The sequence below is a fragment of the Lemur catta genome, chromosome 8 (genome assembly GCF_020740605.2).
Source record: "Lemur catta isolate mLemCat1 chromosome 8, mLemCat1.pri, whole genome shotgun sequence".
Taxonomy (NCBI): Eukaryota; Metazoa; Chordata; class Mammalia; order Primates; family Lemuridae; genus Lemur; species Lemur catta.
The window spans coordinates 34,918,087-34,936,021 of record NC_059135.1 but is presented as its reverse complement, the minus strand read 5'-3'; the positions used below and the strand labels follow the sequence as shown (position 1 = coordinate 34,936,021).

Genomic DNA, 17,935 nt, shown 5'->3' with positions numbered 1-17,935 from the left:
GGATCTTTAACAAGGTACTGGGACCCTTCTTAATGGATTGAAGGTCATCTCTTTCTGCTAGAAATGCTGGCCTACACTTTGGGTAACCCTGCGTGCTTCTTGCTAAAGGGACCGAACTATTCTGAAGGCAGGTGTCATTACTGGGATTTTTGAACTGCACTTGGCACTTCCTCACAACTCTTATGACTTGGCTGGTCATATTCTGCATAGTGATGGAGTCACATAATCGTGTAATCAGAAGAGTCTAGAAATGGTGTACCCCATATTTCCAGATAAACATGGCATGTATTTATGGAGAATACTTAGCAATTATTAAAAATATACACTTCCAACAATAATTACATTAACACATTAAATAGATTAATTAATGGCATCTTACCTGTAACAACCTTAGTCGTTGTTCATTGTTGAATCTTTCCACTGCAGCCCAGAACCACCGAATTACAATATGATTGTCATGGTATCCTATGAAACCAATCAAGAAGGCCCATTTTACTTTGACTCTTCTATCTTAAGCCACTAAGATACACGTGAAAAGACCTCCCAGACATAAATCATCATCTTGGATTCTACAAAGGTTGTCTGTGATTAAGACTAGGGAATAGCATAGTAAATATGATCATGAGTGTCAAAAGTTAAACAAAAATAAAACTAAATGAAACCAAGATATGTCTGTTTTCATTTAGACGTCACTAAACGAAACTAGAAGAGAAGAATAACAAATGAGTTATTTTAACCATATCATTTCTGTAAAATATAATTGCTGTTACTGGAAATGCTTAGCTTTTTTTGTCATTTACATAAGAAACAATTTTTGAGTATCATCACTACGCCAAACACGGTACTAAGCTTTGGGGTACAACAGCAAAGAAAACAGGCCCTACCAGGTCTTTTGGTAGAGGAGAGACACATTAATCAAATAATTTATATAAGCTCTTTTAAAAGCTGCATATGATATTAATATTTTAAAATATAATTATTCAATACTTTAACATTGATTTATTAATAAAAAGGAAAAGTGACCTTTAATTCCTCCAACCAAGAAATCCTAAATTGGCCAGGCGCGGTGGCTCACGCCTGTAATTCTAGCACTCTGGGAGGCAGAGGCGGGTGGATCGCTCAAGGTCAGGAGTTCAAGACCAGTCTGAGCGAGACCCCGTCTCTACTAAAAATAGAAAGAAATTATCTGGCCAACTAAAAATATATATACAAAAAATTAGCCGGGCATGGTGGCGCATGCCTGTAGTCCCAGCTACTCGGGAGGCTGAGGCAGGAAGATCGCTTGAGCCCAGGAGTTTGAGGTTGCTGTGAGCTGGGCTGATGCCACGGCACTCACTCTAGCCTGGGTAACAAAGTGAGACTCTGTCTCAAAAAAAAAAAAAAAAAAGAAATCCTAAATAATCATCAACCAAATTTTACTTTTTCTCCATACTTTAGTAGAATTTAATAAAATGTCAAAAATTTTATCTCACACTGGGTTAAGGCAGTGGTTGTAGATTCCAAAACCTTTATTAAGTTCAGAGAGAAGGCTGATAAGGATTAAGATTATAATTAGTGATTCAAACCAGTTAATAGACATGTTTAATGTACATAAAAGCTACTTTCTGATTCATCAGTCCAAAATAGAAGATGGGTAGAAATTATTTTAATCTGAATTTTCCCTCATGTTTCAGTAATTATAGAATTTGGGGGGAATCTCACCTAATTGTTTACCATTTCATCAGGGACGAATAGTCCCCTTCGGAGAAGAAAACGATCCAAGTAAAGAGTAAACAAAACTGGATTGGACATGGTAACACTTAGGGTCCATGTCCAGCCTTTGGTAAAGACCAGCTATTCATTAGTTTTCTTAACTATAAAATAAGGGGCTCTTTGTAGCTTTAAAGTTTTCTGACCTTACGAATCAGGCATTTTTTTGCTTCTTTTTTGCTGTTTGTGCCAACCTTTTGGAAGAGGAAGAGTGAATGTGTCCCACCATATTCTCTAGCGGCAGCTGCTGTATGAACATATGGCAAGTGGCAACACAGCACTTCTTCATTCAGTGCCAACTAGCTGGGTTAGCACACATGGCAGCTGAAGATCTCACCCTTTTCCTGCCTCCCTCAAGTATTTCATTTGATAAGATTTACAATAACCATAGAAATAGGTCCTTGATTAGTCAGATCTAGTGAATAAAACTTTATACTGTGTAAATACAAAAATGGCTGACTCCACTAACTGCATTGTTCTTAGAATCTCCCGGAGGTAAGACATGAGCTAATAGTATCTATGGTAAAATGTGAGTTCTGTAGCATGTCAGAGAAATTGTGTTCTCTTCAGTAAAAATAGTTTGGTTAGCAAGGTTATAATAACCAAAGCCATATATGGATTATACATGGGGATGACTAGAAAAGACTTATTTCAGCAATTGGACTCCAGAAGTAGCAGCAATGAAAATCTGCAATTATAGACAGGCTTTCAGAGAAAATGGGCCAGCGAAGCCAGCCCATGGCAGTAGGGATGAGCTGGAAGAATTGGGAATGGCAGAACCAAAAGCAGTTTAGCAAATGTTAAGGCATTTTTTACACCAAACTTTCAAAACTGTCTTTTTTTAAAAATAAAAATCTGTTTCAACTTACAGATAACTGAAGAACTGTTCAGCTCCCAATTTATTCTGCTAAGTGATTAATTCAGTGATGTTAAGTTTGTATTTTTCATTATCCAAGTTCAGAACTACTGCTAATCTCTTACATTTTGAATTAAAAAACAAGACCCAAATCAGAAAATAATCAGTATTTGTCATGAATTTCTGAAGTCTATCACTGCAATAAATTCCAGAAAATGTATTCCTTCTTTGCTTAAAATTATTGAATAAAACTTAACGCTGGATTAACTATCAGGTCCAAGGCAAAGTGCATTGATTTAACAATCAAATTTCAATGCCTTTGGTCCCAGTTACTAATTGATAATTTGTATTGATCTACAGAAATGGCACTTCTAAAGCTTCCCATTTGGTGAAGTGTCAGACAGTACAGTTTTCAACTTATAACAGTTTACTTTTCAGCTGAACTTAATGCTTGAATTTAGAAGGGCTTCTCCAATAAACTTGTTGAATTTTGGGAACTGGGTCTTATTCCATTCAGGTGTTTCAAGGGTGAATTACAGCTGGTAAGTAGTTCAAAGAACTGTAGAAAAACTGTGCTGATTAGGAAGCTTGAAGGGTGTGCCTCTTTAGGTTTTAGAATGAAAATAGAACAGGTGGAGTCTGACCAGCTGGATGCTAGCTCCAAGATGCTGCACTGACAACACCATAAAGTAATTAATTAGTGTTCTTATGGTCACATTTCCTCACCAACCATTATGACATCCTTTGATGGTGTGTAAACAGTTCTTCCCCCATCTGACAGATGAGGTAAGTAGGAAAAGAAGGGAATGTACCTTGCCCAAGGTCTCCAAGGAGACTGCATTAGACCTATGATTACAGTGCAAGTGCGTTTGTCTGTCCTGTATTCAGACAGCTGAACCAGGTCTTCCTTTAATTGGAAACTTAAAATCCAGCCACCTATAAATCAAATTTTACCTCCTCTATATTCTGTGTTGTTTCTCCAGTCACTTAGGTCTATTTCAGCTGTGCCTGCAATGACCAGTTCTAGTTCTCTTGCATCAAAGACAGATACCAGCCTGGCATCCACCACCTATGGAATAAAAAGAGTACAAAGCATGGCTCAAAAACCTAGAGAAATATCATCTATAATTAAGCCTCATCAGAAAAGGTGGGTCTAGAGTTTTGGGAATAATATGCATGTACCTTGTGTAGGCACTTGAAAAACTGTAACACTCTCTACAAATGTAAGGTTTTCCTTTTCTTTTTTTTTAGTATAAGGTTGATGAGATTTGCCTCAACAGAATTTTTGTTTTAGAATTGACCACTGATTAATCTGGTTGTTTTTTTTCTTCTTTTGAAAAAGACCTTGTCATCCTACTGAAAAAGTCACATGTAACACATGTAACGACTCATCTGGCCCTCAAGTATAATCATTTCACACATCAAGCATGAGTAAGATACATGCCTTGGATATTATTAGTGGTCATTAAATCATCAAATGCTACTTGAATTCAGGTCATGATTATTATCTCAGTGATCTCTTGTAACAAGTACATTAAGCTTTTCTTGGTGCTCTTGAAACATATGGGAAAAAATATTGGACTTTTTAAATTGAAAGAGCAACAGTAAACACAGCAGAAGAGAAAATGGAAATAATCTACGCGTGTCATGTACAGGAAGATGGACCGGACCATGGCATCACTGCTCTCAGGCTGCGAAACCCCACTACCGCTGACTGCCTTTACCTCATAGAAGCCGCGCACTAAGCTCTCTGTTTGTTGTACAACACCCCTCTCAATCCTCCACTTCACCATCCTCTCAATGTACTCCTTCTTGTTCTTCTCCGTGACCGGGATATTGGCACCCCCTGGCTTTAATTCTCGTTCGGTAATCTGAGATATAAAAACACACGGAATGACCATAAAGCAATACTCTTGATGTTATAAGAACACTGCTACCAATGAGCTGCAATCAGCCAGCTACCTGTCCCAGCCCTGCCACAGGTGCATCCCACAAGCAGGTGGCGTGACCCCCCCCACACGTGGAGCACCACACCCCGTAATGGTCAGCAAAAACCAGGCATTAAGCTGATGTTTGAAAGCTCTAGTGTTAAAAAAATTAATGCCGGTGCTAAAGTTTTAAATCCGGACTAACAAAATATGCCTTTTAAAATGCATATGAATTGGCTCCAGATACTAGCCTGCTGCTCTTTGAATATTTCAAAAATTCCTCTAAGGTTAAGAATCAACTATATCTAGAGAGCCAATATTCAAGGAAAGATTTTCTTTAAGGAAACAGAATTACACTCAAGTGAATGTTAAATTGAGAACTTCTTTTTTAAAACATATGAAATTCAGAACACCAGCCAAATATAAACACCTAAAGAAGAATATTACTTATAAACTAGTATATAATTTCTGAAATCTTTTCACCTGCTCTTCTACCAACATTGAAAAAAAAACCCAACATGTTCTCTGTTTTCATGCCTTCCCCAAAATATGATCTATGTTCCCTCAGCTTCAAAACAATCAATTTCAGTTCTTAAGTCTGAATGAGAGCCAAATATAAATTCCAATTAAATAATTTAATAGCATAGACTTTTAAAAACTATTCTATACAAGGCATATTCTCATATCTTTTGTGGATATTTTAGTTGGAAATAAGAAGAGTGTTTACAACACAAATGGTTATCACAATCTGTACATTAGAGCACCTTAATCTGCAGTTGGCATTAGAATTATCTTTGTAAGTGAGATTACTGTAACTGTGTGGGATCCTGGGTTGAAATCACCTAACAAGGCACAAATAAATAATCATCTGATCTTTGCCATGGAATTAACTCTTCACCAACCAACAGCCTTCAATTACCACACTCAGGCACCAGGTGTGCACATTCACAGACCTGCCCAAAAACTTCTTCGTTCACAGTGAACGTGAGGTCTAGGATGTCATGGATATCATTGTCTTTCATCCACTGCAGGCTCTGGTGGAATTCTTCATCAAGGTATTCTAGATCACTCAGGTCACACAGACTAAGATGACAAACAGATGGAAACAAATATGTAGGTATGGCTATTAGCAAAACCCCAGAGTCATGAGGAAAGGAACTTACAATTAAAGATAAGAACAAGATCAACTAAATGGGCAGTGATTTCTTGAATGTTCTTAATTAAGTTTAATAACTAAACCAAATAATTCAGAAATTTGGTATCAAGTTAGGAAACCGTGGGTATATAAAATGCCTTAGGGGTCACTCAGCCTGGCCCTTCCTTTACAGACACAGACTGGAGGTGTAGAGTGGCTGCTGTCCGCACGGTCATCCACAGTGAATGCCAGATCGGGGACTGGCAGTCGGGCTGATGACTTGGATCCAGTACTCTTTTTGGCTATATGATACTACCTTAAAATACTGCTCTCCTGATTTGAAATTCTTTATCTATTTCTATACTATATTTTCACCGTTAACCTTGTTTTTTGTTTAAAGACTAGATTCTAAAAAAATAAAAAGGCAGATTCTATGATTCATGTTCACATATATCCCCTCTTTCTTCATGGTTCTTATTCTTTCTGTGATTCTGAAAACCGTAAGCCATAGAAACTCTCTTTATCACAGAGAGAGGATCCACATGAGGTGGAGTTACCATTATATGGCCCTGTTGTAAGGTGATAGCAATGGATTTGCTACAGTTGTTTTGAAATTCCCCACCCCCAGCCCAATTTCAAGGGTCATTTTGTTTGGTTCAGTCTAAACATTTATTAGGCACCAAGTATGTGCTAGACAACAGCTCCTTGATGAACAGTAGCTGCTCTCAGGAGCTAATGGGCTACTTGCAGAGACAAACACACAAATAGATAAGTTAATAGGAGTTGATAAGTGATAACATATAGTAGGTAATGCTTAAAATTCATGCACTTTTTAAAATTAATGTCATACTTCAATTAAAAAAAGATAAGGTAGGTACAGGGTATTGTGGGAGCAAACATGAGAGACATTTGCTTTTACTTAGAGATTCAGGAAAAGACTTTTGGAGCAGATGATGCCTACATTAAATCTTGCAGGAACTTTCTAGGGTAAAAAAACTTGCAAGATGTTTAACAGCTAGAGAGGTAAAAACGAATAAATAAAGGAGGAGAAGGGGAAAAAGAGAAAAAGGAGGAGAGAATAACATGAACAAAATATAAGGCATAGAGAGTACAGAATACTCCAAGCATATCAGCTACTACAGAGTTCACCACAAGACAAATTCTAGAGAACAAGGCTAGAAAGGTAGCTGGGAGCAGGCCCTGAGTATCACTCTAAGGAGCATAGTGATTCTGAACTACTGAAAGATTTTAAGATAGGGCATGGCACGGTCAGAGGTGAGATGTGACTTATAAATAGCTCCTCTGAAAGTTGCAGTATCAAGGATTATTTCAAATGGGGAGGGGGTATGGTTATCATCAGAGGGTAGAGACTAATTAATAGACCATTATTGTTATCTGGCCAAAATAAGATAAGGGTTCTAATTAGGGCAGGGCCATCAAGTGTAAATGGTGAATCTGAGAATTAGTTAGAAGACAAACATGGTTTTATTGTGGGGGGTATAAAGAAGAATATCTAAAATAGGAGTGGTACATGAACTCATGTCACAAGCCAACTCTGATTAATTGCCAGTCTTGAGCACTCTAAGTTGAAAAGATTTCTGAGGCCACAGCGAGTTCAGTGGCAACATGTACTAGCAATGACTTGTGAACTACACCATGGCAACGGAATCAGAGGTGGGGAAGAGTAGAACAGGTACGGCATATTTGTCATCCCTGTCTAAGGGTGACTTCCAATTACTGACCACAGTGACCCAAGAGTAGTGACACCATTAACTGCCACTGTGCACACGGGAGAAGGTACATTTTTAGGTCAGGGAAAATTGATGAGTTTACTTTTAACCGTGTTGATTTAGAGGTCCCTGTGAGATGTCCAAGTAGAAATATCTGATGGACTGTTGAGCATGTGAGACTACACACTTCAAGCAAGATTAAGACTGAGGGAACAGATTTGGGAGTCAGCAGGAGATGGGACAGGTGAAGAAATTTCCCCATGAGAGCACATCAAGTGAGAAAAGCAGGGGACCAATCATTGAAACTTCAGGAACACCAAGGTTTAAGGGCAAGTCAGAGGAAAGGCCCACAAAGGAGACAAAAAAGTAAAAGGAGAAGCAGGACAGTACAGTGATGCCAGTGGAGGAAAAACTCAAGAATAAACGAGAGTGAGGGTGGGGGTGGGTTGTCCACAGTGTCAAAAGCAGCAGAATGGTCCAATAAGATAAGAACTAAAAAGTATTCTTTAAAAGCCTCCATAGGTTACTGGTGGGAAAGAAGTCAGGCTCAAGTGTGTTGAGGATGTGAATTTGAGGTAAGTGTAGACAATCAGTACAGACTACTCTTCCAGGAGGCCTAAAGAAGATGAGAATTAAAGCAATGAAACACAAAGATGCAAAGTGAGCCAGGAAGAACCAGAGAGGCAGAAAGTGGCCTCTCTTGCCCATGGCTACAGTTGCAAAGACAATGAAAGGAGGAAGGCAAAAGTCTTTCTACTGACCGCCCTAAGGGCCCACAAGAAATATTTTGTTTTCTTTCATCTGAGGTCTATGACTTCCATTTTACAGAAAGCAGATACGAGGCCTTGGTCTGGGAATGAGCTGGACAGAACCAAGCTACAATTCATTGCTTTCTCACTGTAAGTTTTAGCTACTACCCCACAGACAGCTGCCTTATGTTCAGCCTTGTAAATGACTACTGATTATATGACAGCAACAGTTAACTCTACATTTTACAATACTTGCAGTCTTTCATCGTGATAACAATGAAGAAAAAGTTCTTTAATGCTAAATTTTCATCTGCCATCCTAAATTACTGTTTTGCATACAGGGAGATCTTTAGAAAAGCATGTCACTGTCCACCTGACAAACAGAAAATAAAACAAAAACAAAAGAAAGGAGAATGAAAATTTGAACCAAGAGTAAGCAGTTGGAAGTCTGCATAAAGCCAAATATAAAATGCATCTTATAAAGGATGGAGGCTGTGAGTCACCAAGAACAACCCACAACTATTCTATTAATAATCGGCATTAATACCACAGGAATTCCAGGGCTGTGTCTGAAGCACAATTGTTTTGAAAAAAACATGTGTTGCAACAAATGAGAGTAAGTTATTCAGAGTAGACCAAAACAAAGACTTTAGGACCTAGACAGGAATAAAGGGTCAGAAGTAGGAAAACACACTCTTTGCAATTGTTTTAGTTTCAGAAATCTAAACAACTATTACATTTAATAACAACAGACTTGAGATAGTGAACAGATAAACAATGACTATGACATCTAATTTATTTTCAATAAAGTAAATGCTGCATTTTTACATGCTAATTACACAAGCAATAAATACACTTACATTCTCAGAAGAGCCTTATAAAAGGGCCGTGTGAAGAAGGCATCCAACAAATACTGGTGTATTAGTGCAAGACCAAGGATCCTACCACTGAACCGGAACCTGCAAAGGAAAAGCATGAGATAGTTTACACTTCATGGAGCAGTTTCTAAATGGTTTTATTTGCCTTCCAGCTCTAATCATCTAAATTTGCCCAAGATTAATTGCCTACTAGGTCCGTGAGAGTTTGTGTGCACTGTGGGCTGGGTCTTCATTAGGATAATTCATACTGTTGAAGAAATCTGTTTCACCCTGATACTCAGAGGCACTGCTCTACCGTCACCCCATGTCCATGATGTCCACCGTGTAGCAGCCCACATTGCCAATGTGAACCTCTCAAACCACTTCTAAGAGATATTGACAGAATGAGATCGCTGGTGTTGGGGAAAATGCTGTCCCCTTCTAGCATGTGTGCATGAATATTAGCAGGATTTCTCAAATACAAACTCAGTAGCAATTCCCTTCTTAGGAAAAGCCCACTCTCAGATTAGGAAAGTTCCTACCCCTATTCTTGTTCAAACTCTATTGCTGATGATAATTTTCACCAAGAATTATGCTGATGGACATTTGGGGGAGTTTCCTTCTGGGACATTCTGTTCTCTAAAATCTCAAGGCTCAATTCTATTCTGAATCACTTTGGAAACTTTATTAAATATATTTGTTATGACTGGATTTACTGCCTTTCAAAAGTACTCAAGTTTCTAGCTGTTTGAAAGTCTGATGCCTTCCAAAAGTATAAATCCACACTGAGATTCATACTTTAAGTTTGCAATTTTAGTGTTAGGCAGCCGTTTTAGGATTAATGCCCAGCATGTTGTTTCTCTTTATTTCCACTTATGTTAGCACAACTGTGTAATAGCCACAGTTAGGAGGACTCTAAATTGTAGTTAAACGGAAGTTAATCTGAAGAATGAGTCCTAAAAGTCAACACCCTCCACCCACCAATATTAATCTCATGACTCAAAGAAGCTTTTTCCATGAGCCCTACTCATGTTCCTTCTTTGTTACTATCAGTGAAAATGAACAGGAACAAGCTAATAGGAGCTATACAAATATTTAAAGTCTATAAATGCAGGGATTTTAAAAAGATGTAAGGACGTTTGGAAAGAGTGCAATTTGATATTTTCAGAATAAATAATCCCCAGATGGGAATCCTAAATCAGTTTTCCTTGAAGATTTCGTGTGAGAACTTAGGAAAAAGGCAACCCCTGGTTACAAATTTCAAATGGCTAATGCGGTGAGTAGCCACTGCTTGTGACTCCCCTCTCCTGCCCTTCTACTGTTGTTCCTCTGGGTCACCCCACCTGACCCGACTGCCACTGAAACATCATCATTGCCTCAGCCAGATGTCCAGCTGCTGCACACCCCACCCCGTGCCAGCCACTTCCCCATAGGCTGCTCTAGAAGCCGCCCAGCCTCAGGCCAGGCTCTTTTTGTCTCTTCACCCCAGCTCACAGAAGCCCAAAGCTGCAGAGAGGAATTTAGGGGTCTCACCAAGAACCTAACATTATCTGTAACTTTCTTTTAATGGGAAAAACTTTTGAAGGTTTTTTCCAATTCACTTAAATTGATCTTATAGAACACAATCTATTTGTAGCTTGCAGACTGCCTGAGTATTTAAATTCAACCTTAAAAACAAGAGTCAAATGAGGTATTTCACTGGAAACACGATTTTGTCCCAAAGGAAAAAAACTGTTAAAAGACCTGTGGATTCCTATTAAAAAAAAACCAAACTAATATCGCAGAATATCAACTGAAGAAAAGTGTTGGGGAAAAAGTACTTACCATTCATGGTGATTGTCTACAAAAGCAGACATGGGACTTATTTGTACTGTGTATGTGTCATTGGCTGAATACTCAAATAAGCCATAATATGGGTTAAAGAGTTCTCTGGATACCAGGAAGAAAAACTCTCTGGAAGGTCCACTGTAATCCAGCCTATAAAAAAAATGCACAAAAAGAATCATCAGTCACTTTTATTTCTAGATATTGGGTACATTTTCTCCAGAGCTCACCTTCCTATAGAATGCTCATTACAAGTCTAACTGTCCACACACTAGAGCTGTCCAAAACAAATTGAATGATCACAGTTCCTGATCTCATCATATCTTGACACAGAATAGCAAAATAGACATTTATGTGGAGCATATCCACAACTAGGCTACATATCAGATAATGCATAAAATAGGAAGTATGCCAATAATTTGATTGTACAAATACATACAAAAAGGCAAATCTTTTAAATGTTGGGAGCAAGGTCACAAGGAAAGGGAATACAAGAGGGAAGCTTAATTTAAAGCAGGGCAAAACCAGAGGGAATCAGCTACGTACACTTATAGGACATAGAGTCCTTGTGGATGGGAGAAGAAAGAAATGTCTGTAAACCGGAGAGAGGATGTTACAGATACAAGGCCCCCCAGGGGGATCAGAGACCAAAAATGGAATGATAGGGTGCAAGTAAAAACTTTAAATTACAAAACACCAAGGAAAATTACAAACAAGAAAAATGAGGGTGCCTAAAGCTTCCTAAAGAAGGTATTTAGAGAAGAGGCTGAAACTCTACCACCTGAACTGCAGTATAAATTCTACTTTACTTATGAGGACATCAGGGTCAAAGTGAAGTATAAGAAAATATTGCGTTAGGTTCGAGGAATGACAAGTGGCCAAGAATTCTGAGAGCAAAAAATGCAGTAGAGTTTGCAATAAAGCTAAATTTATAATGCTAATTTTATAACTAAAAATATAAAGTACATCTACCCTATGGTAAAATGTATACACATGGCTGCAAAGATAGGGAGGCACACTGTAGGGGGAATGAAAGCAACTGAGAGATTGGAGTAATAGAATTTTAGAAGATTTTTATTGTTGTTCATTCTATTTTTTTTTCTCTTTTTGAATTCTTCTATGGGCATTATTGCATTTTTTTAAATGAAAAAGAAATCTGAGTCTTGTCCAGTGATGGGATTGTGGGATGGAGAAAAGGATCCTATTAGAGGCAAAAGAAGGAGTTGAGATACTAGTAATAAAAATGACTTTTATATCTTATTTGAGAGTTTAATAGAATTTACATCGAACAGACTTCAAGTATTCACATACTACTTCCCAATTTTTATCATATATGAATATATATGTATTATTATTTACATCATATTTTTCATTATATCAACTTTAAATTTATTTGCTTTTTCAACGTGACTCTGTCTTACACAATATTTATGAAGTTTTGATGTGCTGGCTCTATTTTTCCAATACACATTAAAACATATACGTAAAATAAAAGTAGACCTTCGTGGCAGCTAAGATAGTTTCTCCAGTGGTATCAGTATACTCCTACCCACACTGCACTGACAGGAAAGCTATGTGTGAAGAAAAATGCAAACAGCAGACTTTCCGGGTCAAAGAGGCCCTAGCAGACAGGACAGATAGGCCCTCTGGGGCAGCTGAATATAACGGCTAACAGATAGTCCCCAGGATTGGTGGGACTACCCTCAGGTTGCCCTGAGGACTCCCAGAGCAGTCCTCTGGCTGCCTTCCTGGTGCAGAGATGCACAGACTAGCTACCCCTCCTCGAGCGGGACAAGGCGGCCTCCTGTGGCTTCCTCTCACTGACCGACTTCTGGTCTCTGATGCCACCAAGAACAGGCAGAAGACTTCTTTCACTTGAACGTTCCTCACATACTCAGAGGCTTGCTTTCGACAAATATTTGTGTGCCAGTTATGTTTTGGGTACTAATCTAGATCTTAACTATATAAAACTTTTTGAAAAGTCATTTTGTATAGGAACTCTAAGTTTAGCAGTTCCTGTATCTCTGCCCCCTTCTGCCCTGTCCCACTCCTGAGCGTCACTGCTTCCTTCAACCTTCTCTCAGGGCAGGGGTGGGAATTCCCTCGTCACCCTGGTGGCATTTAAGACTGATGGCCACACTCGAGGTGTAGTCTTGTCAGCACAGAGCTTAGAAAGTCCTGGACACTTTTCCCCACTAAAGCAGGTTGAGATTGCCCTGTTTTGGGGGGTAGTCACTTTGTTGACTCATAATGAGTCAGTCATCAGCTAAAGCCCCAAATCTTTCTCTGCTTTAACCCAGGACTCCCCCAGCCTGTCTGCATGTAGCTGTATCTTTTAAAAACCTATTAAATTTCACTTTGTGAGACTGGATCCCCTGTGGCTTTCCAGAAAGAGAGAATGCCAGTGGTCCAAGCCATCGTATTAACAGCAGTCATTTTGTCCAATCTCCTCCTTTTACAGAGGAGAAGACTAAGGCTGAAGGAGATCCCTGACTTGCATCAGATGAAAGCTGCTGTGGGAAAACCAGGCCCTGAGGCCTTGGCGCAGGGTCCAGACCCCAAGTGTGATGCTTGTAACTCCTCACAGCCTCCCCTTTAAGTAAATTTTAAATGTTCCTCAAGACCAAAAACGTACTGCTTATACAGCAGGAGCCAGCAAACTACACCCTGTGGGCCAAATCTTCCCCACCCTCTGGTTTTGTAAATAAAGTGTTATTGGAACACAACTGTGCCCATTTATGTCTTGTCTGTGGCTGCTTTCCCGCTATAAGGGAAGAGTTGAGTAGGTACTCCAGAGAATACATGACTGGCAAAGCCTAGAATACTTACAGTCTGGCCCTTTACAGAAAAATTTTGCCAGCCCCTGTTACAGAAGAAAGCAAGCAGGAAGAAACTGCTACTTTATTAAAATATCTAGTTTACTATAAATCCTCTTCTTTAGTGACGATTTCCTCAAGGAAATATAAAATCGCTACAATATCCTAGCGTGTATGCAACCTCAAGGAGTGGTCACAACTACCAAGTGTGAGACACCCAGTAAGCTCTGGTCTGCCACAGTCACTGGTCTGTGGGGCTTTCAGACACACTGAAGGCACGCGATAGATCTGGGCCACATACAGCTGAAGCATGAGGCAAATACTTCACAAGTCAGTTTTCTTACGAAGAGACAACTAGTAGAAGTAAAATGGGATTTTACCTGCTTACAGTTAAACTGTGGTATTCAATTAGAAATAGCAGGTTTTCTTTAAGCTTTACCTCCGGGAGTTTTACCAGAGTGTACTATGATTATCTGTTCATGTGTCTGCCTCCCCTATATACACATGCTCAACTGTAACCACATTGAGGACAGGGGCCATGTCTTACTCATTTTTGTATCCCAAGTGCCTAGTCTGATACACAGTGGGGCTCAATTTATATTGCTGAATCAATGAGTGGAACTCTCTGACAGTCTCTACAGGAAATCAACACTATTGACATTATGATTTGGCATCTAGTATGGTGAATAAATTTGCACAAGTTTGTCTTTGAGTGGACATTGATTCAATGACATGAACGGATTATGCCAATCCCTAAAAGACAACTCAATTTGAAAGCATTGTCAGAAATCACACAAGTATTAATAAATTATGCTTACAAAGTTTGGTGTATAATATCTTCCAATATGGTAAAGTTTGTTAAAACAACCAAGCTGAACTCATTAACTGATTCCTTTTTTTTAATGATAATAGCTGAATCTGGCTGAAGATAAAATGAATGTTCCCTGAGGAGTTAAAACTAAAAAGTAAAACTCATTTTCCCAAGAGAAAACAAAGCTAATAGTTCCTCTAGCAGGAAATGTGTCTTCCACTGGTCAGGTTTTGATCGGCTGTTTTTTAACTCTAGAGGCACTGGCAGAATCACTCCAAAGCTGAGACAGTCTTTAAACTTTGCTATGATTATAATCCAAAATTTAGAACTTCCTGAGAGTGGGTTGTAGATTACAATTTATATATGTCTACTAATTCAATAAAACATGTCACAGCAGAGTACATCATGCATGTGCTTCCTGTAATGTTTTAGCAACCTCTTCATGTAAATAGTTAATATGACTCATATCACAGGGATCATTTGTTACATTCTTGTTTTGCCAGTTAGGTTGGTTCCACAGCTAAGAGCTTGGCACGGAAATATAGAAACTGTGGACAACGGGTGTGTAGCCACACAACAGCTGCATCTGAGGGCAATTCTGAATAAGCACAGATGTCTGTAGGGTGGCCATGTAGCTTGGAGCCCCAAGTGCTGACAAAACATTTTAAACATCATCACGTTGCTAGGCTGGCACACCACCCAAGTTGTTAGTGGCACCCAGTATTTGTTCAAATAATTCACTTTATTTTCCTGTTCTCTATTTTCAACTAAGAAGTACTGAAAACAAAATAGTCCAACAGAGGTAGACTGTAACATGAAAGAAGATCATGGCCTTGGGAGGTCACGCCATCATTTCCTACAAGTTTGTTCGGGCACACATGGCCTGTGTACCTTCTGATTCACTCTTGGATATTTATAGCAGCAAGGCATTAGTTCTTGAGCCACTTAAGAAGGCCTGGAAGGTGAGTAAGGCATTTTGATGTGATAAACAAAGTTTTACCTGGTGATCCCAAACCAAAGCCTAGACACGGAAGCGCCTTTCCTTAGCAAGACTTAGGTCTATTTAGGTTATCCTGTAAATGTCTCTTCTTGGAAAAAAAGATGCAGCACCATAAAGTTTAACTTGAAGTTTTACAGATTTCTGAGAAATGAATGAACAAGCTCAGGAACCCACACTGATGAGGATCTGACCAGTCATATATAAGAACTGTTGGTTATTTTATAAGCAGGCACTAAAGAAAACTGTTTAGGATGTCATCCTCCCTAACTGCTTTCATTGGCCTGTCTCAGGAGAGAGATTAGAGAAAGAGCTCAACAGAAAGATATCACAGAAAGTTCTTACACCCCCAAACTAAAACTGCACTCATCTCCTCCCTCGTGTGGCTTCGCAAGGCAGATAATTGAGGTCATGTTGATGGCTCCTCACACATAATGAACTCATTCTTTCTTAAAGGAAGATGCCTTTTACGGGGTTGGCATGGAGGAAAAAGAGGTGGAGCAATCACAGGATAAACATCCTCTCTTTATCCAGCCCATTATTTCTGTACTGTTTTGGGTACTAAGAAGTTAATGGCCCCATGCCTTATCAGAACACAATAGTCTAATTTAGCTGACTTCTGACATCACATACGCTTTGGTTGATAGGACTTTTAATTCAAAAGAAAATAATATGCAGGAGAATATGTAGCATAACAATAAAGGTGGAGATTATATAGAACAGTATGCTAGAGACTATGTAGTATTTTACTGGCCTCGTCCCTATAGAAGCAACTTCTAGGCAATTGTGTGCAATTTCTCACAACATTCAGTCGAGATGACTCAGTTTCTAGCCACTCCACCACTGCTGACATCCCCTCCCTGAAATTTTGCCAGGGTAGATAACCAAATTAAAATGGGTAGAAATTTTAATGACTAGAACAAAACCCCCAGCTCTAACAAATTTATATCACTAATCACAAGATAGTGCTTAGTAACAATCTACTTTTTCAAGAAAGCCAAAGCACACACAAAATATTATTTTAAGGAGAAATAATAGTTCATTGTCAACTAATGTATTTGCATTAATAGGCTCTAGGATTATTTTTGTATTTTTAAGTTAAATATAGACATCCCTAGTATTCCGGGATGAGTTCTATCTCACATGGAATTTGTAGCCATCCTGCAAATTTTTGACTATAAATGTTTCCATCATTTCTCTGGAATCAACTCTTCTAGTTCTGGAACAATCTACATATCATGCATGTTTCAAGCCTATGCAAAGAAACAGCTTAAAGTAAAGCTTAAGTCTCTCTGTGAATCTGCTAATTCACACCTTTTTGGAGGGCAGGTAGATAGATGTATTATTCTTAAAAATAAATCCCTTTTTCTTTGTGCCTTAGCTAATCTACTATAAATAAAGACTCTGATCATGACAGGTAGAAAATAGAATCATCTAGGTGGTATCAATAAGAATTGCCAAGTATTATTCCCTCATAGATAAAACATGAAAAATGCAAAATAATACTCTAGATATACAAAAGCCCCTACTACTTTGGGCTTTCCACAGAATTAACTCTATCCACATAATTATTACTCAACTGACCTCAAGTACAAACGGAGGTACATACAGACCAAAATTTACTCTCATGGCAGTCACTCACCACACAACAAGGAAGTAAGAAAAGCCATTCAGGGAAACATTTCCTAAATCTCCCCAAATCCTGACTATATGTTTTCTTTTAATAAAATTTTTATTTTAGAATAGTTTTGATTTACAGACAAGTTGTAAAGACAGTACAGAGAGTTCTTGTATACCCCCCACACAATTTCCCTCTTATTAACATTTTACATTAGCAGTACATTTGTAATAATTAATAAACCAATACTGATACATTATTATTAACTAAAATCCATACTTCACCCAGATTTCCTTAGTTTACCTAATGTCTCCTTTCTGTTTTCATGATCCTATCTAGGAAATCACATGACATCGAATTGTCATGTCTCCTCTTGGCTGTGACAGTTTCTCAGACTCCTCTAGTTTTTGATGACCTTGACAGTTTTAGGGAGTATTGTTAAGGTGTGTTGTACAATGTCTCTCAATTGGGATTTGTCTGATGTTTTTCTCAGGGTTGGACTGGGGTTATGGGTTTAGGAGGAAGACCACAGAGGTAAAGTGCCATTTTCATCACATGATCTCAAGGGTACATATTACCAACATGACTTAGTTGTTATTAATGTTAACCTTGGTCACCTGACTGAGATAGTGTCTGTCACATTTCTCCACTGTAAAGTTACTTCTTTTCCCCCTTTTCCATACTGTACTATTTGGAACAAAGTCACCATGCACAACACACACTTAAGGAGTAGGGAGTTATGCTAAATTATTTGGAAATATTGTGCATAGGAGATTTTTCTATTCTCTTCCATTTGTTTATTTATTCAATCATGTAGTTATATCCGTATGGATATTTATTTTATAGTTTGGGTTATAATCCAGTA

At 38.5% G+C, this 17,935-nt stretch overlaps 1 protein-coding gene across 2 annotated transcripts in view; it reads right to left on the bottom strand.

The window, feature by feature from the left end:
* Positions 1-17,935, bottom strand: part of HECW2 (HECT, C2 and WW domain containing E3 ubiquitin protein ligase 2) — a 224,164-nt gene that overhangs the window by 16,702 nt on the left and 189,527 nt on the right. For both annotated transcript variants that reach the window (XM_045558979.1, XM_045558978.1), the window contains 6 exons: positions 10,829-10,981; positions 9,008-9,106; positions 5,487-5,616; positions 4,330-4,476; positions 3,560-3,674; positions 380-465 (listed from right to left, as the gene is read on the bottom strand). In XM_045558979.1, the coding sequence (XP_045414935.1) occupies positions 380-465; positions 3,560-3,674; positions 4,330-4,476; positions 5,487-5,616; positions 9,008-9,106; positions 10,829-10,981 (730 nt within the window). The remainder of the gene's footprint in view (positions 1-379; positions 466-3,559; positions 3,675-4,329; positions 4,477-5,486; positions 5,617-9,007; positions 9,107-10,828; positions 10,982-17,935) is intronic.